Here is a 10,696-nt window from a genome sequence, read left to right as displayed (position 1 = left end):
TGCCAGCCAGCCCCGCCTCCTGGTGGGCTGAGCTGGCCACACATACACACACACACACACACACACACACACACACACACACACAAATAAATAAAAATGTTTAAAAAAAAAAGAAAGAAAAAAGAAACTAGAAGGTAGAAGTGAGAGGTGATTTTAAAAAATGAATAATCACAGTTATATCTTTTGTCATAAAGGAGCAGCAAAATGAATTTAAAGATAACAGAGGTAGAATAAAAGCAAGTAATAAGTAAAGATCAATTGCCTTAACCTTATTTATGTGTTTGATTTTATTTGCATATTTGGTGAAGGAGCTTTAGAAGATTGTACTACTTCAAACAAAATCAAGGGAAGGGAAGAAGTTAGAGAAAATACAAATATGTGACACTAAGTGTCTGTATAAGTTACAGAGACATGTGAAGAAGCCCAGTGTGCAGGCTGATTTGCTGTAGTGTCGTGGAACCTCGGTGATATCAGAGGAGGGCCAGCAGCCCGATCTCTGCCCATTGCTTTAAAACTGTAGTGGTCCACACTGATAACAGAGCTGATGGGCTGGGGAAATGGCTCAGTAGACTAAGCGCTTGCCTGGCAAGCGCAGGGTCCTGAGTTCAATCCCCAGTACTGCAAACAAACAAACAAAACTGATCACAGAGCTGAGGAAAGAAGATCATGGGTTCAAACACAGCCTGGGCAGCTTAGCAATTTAGAGAGATCATGTCCCAAAATAGAAAAGGAAAGAAAAGGCTGGAGATGTAGCTCAGGTACAAAGACCCTGAGTTCAATCTTCTGGTATTAACTAATTAATTAAAAAATGAAAACACCCTTGAAGCTGAGGCAGTATGATCACAAGTTCAAGGCCAGCCTGGGCAATTTAGCCAGACCCTGTCTCAAATTAAAAAGGGGTGGAAATGTAGCTCCCATGATAGAGCTCTTGCCAGCATGTATGAGCCTGCCTCTGGGTTCAGTCCTCAAGACTAAAAAATAGAGCACCTTGTGCTGAATAATAGACTGACTATAAATATTCAGTGAAAGAAGCAGGTTTTAAAGGATTAGAACAGTTCTGACTTCCTGGTGAGGAGAGGGGTAAGATTGGAGGTATTGAAACACATGCTCAGATTAGAAAAGAAGCTAAGGAGGGTTACATGCTAAGACACTAAGTTGCCCCTCTGGGCTCAGACTTTCATTCTTCCTTCTTCAACTTCCCAGAGTAATGGGATTATAAGCACCATGCATGGATAGAGTTGTTTTTTTGTTTGTTTGTTTTGGCAGAACCAGGGTTTGAACTCATGCCCGTGTGCTTGCCAGGGAAGCACTTATTCCACTGAGCCATCTCCCTGGCCCCTAAGAGACATTTGGCTTTTTTTTTTTTTTTAATAGAGTATTTTGCTTTTGAAATTTTGTTGATTTGTTTAACATAATAGAGTATATGCCTATTTAATTCTCCCAAAGAGAATGGTGCAGTTCTGTAACCTGTAGCCTTGAGGTCCTCCTGCAATGCATTTCTGAGTTAAATCCCTTCCTACCTTCATCTCCACCATCGTTCTCCCAGTCACCATCAATCAGCACCCTCCTGACCATGACTATTTGATGAGATCTTTCCAAGGTTAATTCTTAAACCTAGAATTCTGGTGAATTAACACATCTTTAAGAGCTGTAATTCCTTCTTTAACCATAATCTAATTTCAAGAGGAAAGATCTGTAAATGTCTGTGTGATAACTAAAGTACTCACACGCCAAAATAGTTCAAAAGCAGTAAGTTTTGTTATTAACATCCAACATTCAATGAATCAGGCAAAACCATTGAGAACAATGGGAGGTTTTTCTATAAAACTTCTGAAAACCTTTCATTTTACATTGTGTATTTACTTATGAATTGACTTTTATTTCAAAAAGTATGTGAACTTTGTCTTTCTGAGTTTTTTAGCTGAGCATGGTGGCCCGTGCCTGTAATGCCAGTCTCTCAGGAGTCTGAGGCTGAAGGACGGAAAGTCTGAGGCCAGTCTGGGTAATGCGGATCCTGTCTCAAGATAAAATAAAAGGGGTGGGTGGGGTAGCTGAGATACAGACCTTTGCCTAGTGTGCAATTCAAAAATTCTTTTCTATAGGGATTCTTTCAGGTACACCCAGCCAGGTCACAATTCTGCATGTCTCCTGATTCTGGATATTTTCCCTCTGCTAATGTTAGCCCCTTTGACAGCATTTTTTTTTTTTTTTTTTTTTTTTTTGCAGCACTGAGGATTGAACTCAGGCCCTTGCGCTTGCCAGGGAAGCGCATATTCCACTGAGCCATCTCCCCGGCCCCCTTTGACAGCATTTTTAAGGAAAATTCTGAACTCATTTAGCCCTCTTCCCAGAACTCTTTTTCAGTTCACTTTGTTAACCTAAATTTCTCTAAGAGGTTTAAGTATTTTCAAATATTTTATCTGCCTTGAGCTCATATACTGAAAGGAGTCAATATTCTAGTACCCATTAGGGTACTAGAATAAATAGTGTCCTAATGTTAGTCTCTTGCTGGGCACATGCCTGTAATATATAGCACTTGAGAGGCTGAGGTGAGGATTGCTTTAACTTTAAGGCCAGCCTGGGCTTCAAAGTGAGTTCAAGGCCAGTGTGAACTGCATAGTGAGACACTTGAAAAAATGGACCAAAAACAAACAAACAAAACCAGACCAAAAAAGGTCATGTCCCAAATTAAAGAGGCCATGCTAATAGGTGACCTGAGAAAGCACAGGTCAAGAGGCCAGAGGAGTGGTAGTGTATGGCCAGTGGAGTGACACCATCCCCTGCCCATCCCCCATGTCTCTGAGGAGCTGAGAGGCCATGTGGAGTCTACTTGCCACTGCTGCTCCACTGCTGAGCACTTTGTTACACTGATCAAGACTTCTGGGGCCAGGGAGATAGCTCAGTAGAATAAGCACTTGTCTGGCAAGCACAAGGGCCTGAGTTCAATCCCCAGTTCCACACAAAAAAAAGATTTCTGCTTTGCCTCCATCTGCTAGTTCGGGAAAAATCAGAGACTAGAAGATCCTGAGGCCTGGAGAAGCAGCTAGAGAAGGCCCTGGGGGAGGCTTTAGGATCCTCTCCTTTACTCCAGCACCCTGGCTGCGAGGAAGGAGGACTGAGGTGCCTTCCTTGGACACTCCTGCTCTCTGTCCCGTCCCCCCCCCCAGATGCGTTACAAAGCTTCAGATGATCTGTGGCAGGCACTGCTGAGCACAAAAGCAAGCATGCTGGGTAGAGTGGCCATGCTGGGCATTGCCGCACTAGTGGTTACGTGGACGTGCTGCCAGGCAGTCGGTACCCCTGTGAGTCCCGCTCACTTGAGCCACGAGGGAGACGTTGGAAGAATCAAATTGGATGGCTTCCCCATGAACAGCAAGCACAGATGCGAAGACAGGCCTGATCCGCTCCCTGCAGACCCTGCTCACAAATTCGTTGGCCTTTGACACAGATACGTTCTGCCTGCACTGGCCTAAGCCATTGGCCAGAAAGGGCCAGGGAGACTTGAAGAAGTCACGGCTCAGAATGTCCTTGCGGGAGAGACTTTTTTCTTACTACTGGAACTAAGCAGCCATCCCTACCAAAGAGCAAGCTTGGGCCAAGCAAGCTACTGTGGACCTGTGCGCTGAGCTCTGGAGCATCTATAGCCAAGCCACCTGATGTGTCCTTTCGGGACACATCCTTGAGTGGCAGCCCCTATGATGACCTGAAGGTGGTAACAGCTGACCATATCCAACCCATTGTGCCCCTTGTGCTGGAGCAGGGCCTGTAGTCTTGCATCCCTGGCAAGGACATGGACATCCCTGGTTCTTCTGATTCATCAGAGTATTTTCTTTGTGGTATCAGTTACTGGGACCTGTGTAGTAGGAGGTGACCTTCCCCACAGACAGTGGCAGACACCTTTGAGAAGGTAGTGGTTGGCTCCATTCACTCAGCCATAGGCTCCTCTTGGACTGTATGATCCAACCAGCACTGCCCTCAGGCCTTAACACTAAAAGTGATGAGTGGGACAGACATCTCCTCATTGACTTCCTGCCACCAGTGACCCTTGGTGGCATTATCTTGACCAGACCACACTGACCAGCCCAGTGTGACAGCCTGTGGTGGCTGAACCTGTGAACAGCTAAGACAGTGCTCTCAACAGCTTAAGCCAGCACCTCTGCCTTCTTGACTGATTTCAGAAAAATCAACTTGCACCAAGAACAGAGTAGGGAAGACAGTGTTTGGTGACAAAAATAGAAACCACTGGGTAAAAAAAAAAATATGGCTTGGACCAGGCAGACTCAGGCTGCTGACTTCTGTGCCTCAAGATGCTCATGGCCATGTGTAAGTCCATCCCAGCTCTGAGTCCCCTCACTGCCAGCCACTAACCACCATCATCCCCCACTTGGCCCAGGAGGAGGCTGAGTGGTCTCCAGACAGGCTGGGTGATGATTCCTGCAGGCCCTGAGGGCACTCGGAGGCTGAAGTCCTGCCCAGTGCCCTAAACTGCAAGGGGAACTTACTTGCAGAGCTCACCCCTGAAGAAATCAACAAATGGGGATCTACTGTCGTCTCTTCTTGTCTCACCCGGAGCTGCCGCTGCAGACCTAAGGCAGGAGGAGGCCAGAGCAGCCATAAGGTGGTCAGGCTGCGGATTCTGTGTTGGAAACACAGAGTGGCTACGTAGCTGGTGCCAACAGTGTCCCTAGGTACCTCCTGGATTTTGTCCTGGTCATTTCATGCTGATTAGAATAGCATCACTTTGGTCACCAATTTTCTTACCCAGCACTTTCTATTTTTGTTACCAAACACTGTCCTCCTTATTCCCTCCTTAGTGTAAGCTGATTTTTCTGAAATGAATTGAGAAGGTAGAGGTGGCTTGAGCTGTTGGGACCATTTTGTCCCAGATGTCCTCTTTGTCTGCCCAGCCCTGCCTTTCATTCCCTTCATATTCAGTGTCTTCTCCTCTCTTCTCTTTCTGCTTTTTGTTTTGCTCTTGTCCCTGGGGCATAATTGCCTACTCAAGTTGTTGCCTTTTAGTTAAGTATCACAGAAGACAGGTTGGTCAGCTAAGCTGCAGAGTGATTCGTGAGACAATCTTTGGGGCTTCTGGGGGTGAGGCTGGCAGAAGAGCTGGTGTTTGACCCTGATTTCCTAGAAAATGAGCTCATCCCTCCACTCCCTAAATCAACTGTTCATAAGTGACAAGAACATTTCTCCTGGGGATGCTGTTATTGACTCACATGAGACACACAGGATCAGAGCTATTTGAAGTTTGTATTTATTAGTGGTTGGTCATCAGTGCACAGGGCAACCAAGAGCTGGCTCCTAGGGCCTGGTGGGGGCCCTGCATGCTGCCTGGACCTCATCTGTGACTGCCAGGTAGACAGAAGGGATGGTGGCTGCAAGGGCAGCACCTCATGTGGATGCTGGTGTCATCTCTTTCCTTCTTTATTGCCAATAGGACAAGGCCTTGCAGGAACCCAGGCTCAGCAGTAGAGCCTGAAGGAGGAGACAGCAGACTGAGTGTCATCTGGGAAATCCAGTCACTGTATTTTCTCCTCTGAAAGACCTTGCCTTTCTAGGATGTTACCTTAGAGCATGAACAGGCCCAGAAGCCAGCTGTTCTGCCTTGTGTCTACTGCAGCCCTGGGAGAAGGGTGTTTACTGAACTATCCTGGTACCTAGAGAGGCCGAAGGGTAGGTGACCGTGCACAGCCCTCTTCCCCCTCATCCAGTCTCTCCTGGCACCTGGAGAGTGTGGTGCTATCCAAGAAAAGAGAAGACATAGATAAATCAGGAGAAAAAAGGTGGGTACTCCCCACATTCCTTCTTGGTTCCCGCTGCTAAAGTGTGCTATCTATGGCAATGTAAATGTATCCTGAGGATGAGAAAGAATGTTCAGTACAAAAATAAAAAATTTACAGTCCTCAGCATCCAAGGTCCTGATCCTTCAGGTGAGAGAGCTTATCATTATTTTGCTTAGTCACAAATAGAAATAGAAAGTATATGGAGACAGTGAGGAGAGAATCAGGTAGAGTCATCTCCCCAGCTCCACCCCACTCCTCATCTCTTAAGGAGGAAAGTCTTGCTTTTATCTTTTTGAGACAGGGTCTCACTATGCAGTTCAGGCTGGCCTTGAGCTCACTTTGTAGCCCCAGCTGGTCTCGAATTAGCAATAATCCTCCTGCCTCAGTCTCCAAGTGCTGGGATTAAAGGTGTGCACCATCACGCCAGGCTTCATAAAGTTACCCTTATTGGAAGAAAGGGTCAGCTATATGATTTATAAGTGCAAGTGACCTAGAAGCAGGCTGGCAGGGTCTGTTGGCATATGCCTGTAATCCTAAGGCCTGAAGATCAGAAGTTCAAACTCAGCCTGGGCAACTTCATGACTTCATGAGACCTTATTGCACAATAAAAAGTAAATGCAGAAAGTGCCAGGGGTATAGTTCAAAAGCCGAGTTCAGTCCTGAGTAACACACACACACACACACACACACACACACACACACAATGAATGAATGAATGAATGAATGAATGAATGAAAATGTCAAAGAAGTGGCAACCCACTTTGGGGTACCCCTTCTATCCTCATATAGAAGCTTTCTTTCTCTCAATAAATTATTCCTGGGGCCCAGGAGATAGCTCAGTAGAATAAACGCTTGTCTGGCAAGCTCAAGGGCCTGAGTTCAATCCCTGATTCTACCAAAAAAATTATTCCTTTTTTTTTTTTTTTTTTTTTGTATTTTTTAGTAAGGGTCTATAAGGTCTCACTACGTAGATTGGACTTGAAGTGATCTGATCAGCCTGTGTTCAGCCTCCCAAAGAGCTGGGATTACAAGCATGCGCCACCAGCCCAGCCTCAATCACTGTCTCAGCATGCCCCGGGCCCCGCCCCAGCAGGCCAGGGATGAATCCCATGTGCTGCATCTGCAAATTATTCCTATACTTTAATTTTATTTATTTATTTATTTATTTATTTATTTATTTTTGCCAGAACCAAGGATTGAACTCAGGCCCTTGCGCTTGCCAGGGAAGCAAGCACTTATTCTACTGAGCCACCTCCCTGACCCCTAGATTGTTCTTTAAATGTGAAAGAAAGAAACTTCAGGTTCTCACCCTGACTAACTATATATACTGATACCTGTGAACTAAGCTACTACACTCCAGATGGTAATTTTAATAGTAGTTTCATGCTTGGAGTGCCTGTCATTCTGGTCTACTGAACATGGACTTCTTGTCATGACATGCCAGTTGCTGCTATGATGTCTCTCAGGTAGATGGTTGTTCAAGAAGAAGGGGGTGGTGAAGGAAAGCAAGAGACAGGAAAAGGATTATTGTGGGACTGTCCTGCTTCAAGGTTGTATATGGTGAGATTTTTGGACTTATGTGCAAACATGAGAAGTATATAATTCTTTATGCCTATTTTTAAAATATATTCTAATTTTTAAATGTTTTTTTATCATATTCTGTAGGGACTTAAAGTTCAACATATCAATCCTTGATGAAAAATCCTTGATGAAAAAACCTGTTCCATATTATGCCTAAGATGTTTGATATGCAGACAGATAGTGAGGTTAAGCTTAACAGCCTAAGTTGTTCGATAATAACAAGCTTGTCTTCTGGATGGTTAACAACCTAAGTTTGCAGACCAAAATTAGAGAAAAAGGAGGGCTGCAAGTAAAGCCAACATTTTGGCCCTGGCCTTCTAAGGTCAATTAAGACTAAGGACATATGAGAACTTATACTGTAACATCATGTAACTCGGTAGTATCCCACATTTTCTGATCAAGGAGATTATGGGGCCAAAGAGGAAAGTGATCGATGATGTAGAGTGTGCCTAAGGAGAGTCATGTGGGGAGAAGACATTCTCTCAGGCTTTCACAGAGAGCACATTGGCCAAGCAATGGCCGTGACTCATCCACATGGCTGTACTGACAAAGGTTCTACAATCTGAGGTACAGGATCTCAGGATAAATCCTGAGGGGATTTCACTGACTTTATCAGACCCAAAAGCTACCACTCTTGTTACATAGGTCCTGCTTTACCTTGGTCTTAACCATCCAAAAGAAAAGTATAAAAATGAAATATAAGAAATAAAGCCATGCTGTTATGTTGAGCTGTGGGGGACTCAGGTCAACAATTTCTGACATTGCCAGTTAAGTGGAAGACCCAATACTATTATGGGATACTGGACTCTTTTAGAATATTTTGCTGAGTTTACAACACCTATAATATTCAAATAACGGAACTTAACAAAAAAAGGGTATACAGATGTATGTTCATTTTGTATCTGTGTAGTCAAAGTGGTTAGGATAGATATATAGTTACATTCTGCTAAGGAATAGAATGATTTGTTCTAATGATGTTTGTAAATAGGATATCAAGTCCGCATCTTATACAGCAATTAACCACTAGGAAGAATGTATGCAGTGTGTTAATTATTGAAACTGTCCTAGCGATTTGATTTGAAACTGTCTCATTGCTATTTGTTTATCAATAAAACTATGGCAAAAAAAAAACCAAAAAGAAAAACAAAAAAAGAAGAAGAAGAAGAAGCTTCAGGGCTGTTATTACTGTGCCTTCATTTCTTTTCTTTCACTTTTTCACAATGACTGTCTTATTTCTATAGGCAAACCGGAGCCACTGGTATTCCACATTCCTCAGTCCTTTTTTGATGCCCTGCAGCAGAGAATATCTGTAGGAAGTGCAAAAAAACGGCTCCCCAACTCCACCACAGGTATGGGGATTCTCCTCTGGAACAGAAATAGGTGTTTTGACCTTAAAGAACATTATTTGGAACAAAAAATCCATGTGGAAGTTTCAGGACTGGGACCTCTAGTCACATGGACGTGAAGCGTTCCACAATGAGCTCTTAGGATTGTGACCATGCACTTCAAAGGCCCTTCACTTATCCCAGTAAGAGTTAGTGGAAAACATTAGGAAATGTAACCTCGCTAGAAAAAGAACAGCAAACAGCAACACAGGTGCCCACCAAGAAGTTTAATGTTTCTAGGTATGAAATACTTTCACAAGTGCATCGAAGGGCCTGTTTATTTTTAAGTCAGTCTCTTAGAAGCATATTATAGTGTATATAAAAAAACTGAAACTGCCAGGTGTGGTGGCCCAGGCCTATAATCCGAGGGGTTAGAAAACTGAGGCAGGAGGACCACTGCAAATTCAAGGCCAGCTTGGGCTACACAATGAGTTCTCAAGTCCAGGCTGAATTATATAGTGAAACCTTGTCTCAAAAACAAAAACCAAAAAAAAAAAAATTTTTTTTCATGATACCCAATTTTTGATGAAGGAAGCTTATGTCCTTAAGAGTAATTATTAGGCTTAGAATATTTTACTTTATTGCTTGGAACTGAACGTGCCCCAGTACTGAGCCACACTCCCTAGCCCTGAGACTGTATTTTATTATTCTAGTAGTTATATTTTGGTTTTATGTACCATCTTTCTTCTAGAGAGCTGAGGATCTCAAGATACTTGGTAGGTGTGCAATAGGTGAAAAGCCTTGCTCAGTGGCAGTGTTTCAAATAGTTATTTAATGTAATGTGACTTTTTTTTTTTTTGGGGGGGGGGGCTGTCTCAGGCTGCCTTAAGTGCAGGTCTGGTAAGGCATGGCGAGCTGGGGATTGAACCCCAGTCCCCTGCACCTGACTGGGTTTGCCCCAACAGGGTCTTAAACAACTGAGCTAACACGCAAGCCCCCAATTTTCCTTTTTCTTTTTTTCCCCTGACAACAATGTTTTCTTGAGGTTTAACCCTACCTTTTCACTTAGTAAGCTGTCAATCACTATATTTAGGGCCATAAAAACCTTTGAGTTCATAGCTCATCTAACTGCTGAAGCAGTATTGAGTCTTCCAGCTTAAACTCCAATTTAATTTTAACTCACCGCTTGCTGATTTTTCAGGGCCCTTTGGTGGCACTGCTTGTTAATCCTGCATGCAGACAGTGAATCAGCCATTGTTAGAAAGCTTAAACTGCAGGGAGATGGCTAAGTAGTGTAAGCACTTGCCTGGCAAGCACAAGGGCCTGCGTTCAATCCCTGGCTCCGCAAAAGAAAAAAAAAAAAAAGAAAGCTTAAACTCCAAGTAATTATATTGAGGACTATTATTTGATCTGTTGTGTCTACGGCTGTATGACTCTATTTTATAGTAGAGCCTTGTACACGTAGCTTTATCCAGCATTAAAGCAAGCTTCAGAGGTGGCAAAAATCTTGGCTTGACAGAAGTCATATAGCAGAAATTCATATTTTTGGCTTGTCACATATCTTTTTTTATTGAGAAATAAATATAAATGAGACAGTTTCACAGCTGATTAATAGGACAGTTTTGATAATCAGTACACTGTACAATGTTATCTTCTTTTTATTTTTATTTTTATTTTTATTTATTTATGTGGGGGGGAGCCAGCTCAGCCCACCAGAGGGTGCGGCTGGCTGGCATGTGGTGCTGGGGGATTGAACCGTGGTCCCTTTGCTTTGATAAGCTTGTTCAAATAGGTGCTTTAGACCACTGAGCCATCTCACCAGCCCCCAATGTTATCTTCTTAGAGGTTATCCATAGCACAAGAAGCAGACAGGATATTCTGTCCAAACGCTGTTATTACACCTCTTTCTTATTGAATTAAGTGAAAGTAGTTGTAAACCTATCCTATTTTTTATAAGTAAATACAAAATGATCTTTCCTTTGTATCTTTTTTTTTTTTTTT

At 43.4% G+C, this 10,696-nt stretch overlaps 1 protein-coding gene and 1 pseudogene across 6 annotated transcripts in view; both read left to right on the top strand.

Annotated features, from left to right (window-relative positions):
* CUNH2orf42 (chromosome unknown C2orf42 homolog) overlaps positions 1–10,696 on the top strand; it is a 43,170-nt gene that overhangs the window by 18,960 nt on the left and 13,514 nt on the right. For all 6 annotated transcript variants that reach the window (XM_023718468.1, XM_023718464.1, XM_023718466.1 and 3 more), the window contains one exon: positions 8,612–8,719. In XM_023718468.1, the coding sequence (XP_023574236.1) occupies positions 8,612–8,719 (108 nt within the window). The remainder of the gene's footprint in view (positions 1–8,611; positions 8,720–10,696) is intronic.
* Positions 3,168–4,666, top strand: LOC105742526 (annotated as a pseudogene).

This window comes from Octodon degus, unplaced genomic scaffold, assembly GCF_000260255.1.
Source record: "Octodon degus isolate 3935 unplaced genomic scaffold, OctDeg1.0 scaffold00058, whole genome shotgun sequence".
NCBI lineage: Eukaryota > Metazoa > Chordata > Mammalia > Rodentia > Octodontidae > Octodon > Octodon degus.
The sequence above is the reverse complement of the archived record's forward strand: the minus strand, read 5'-3'. Positions and strand labels throughout refer to the sequence as shown.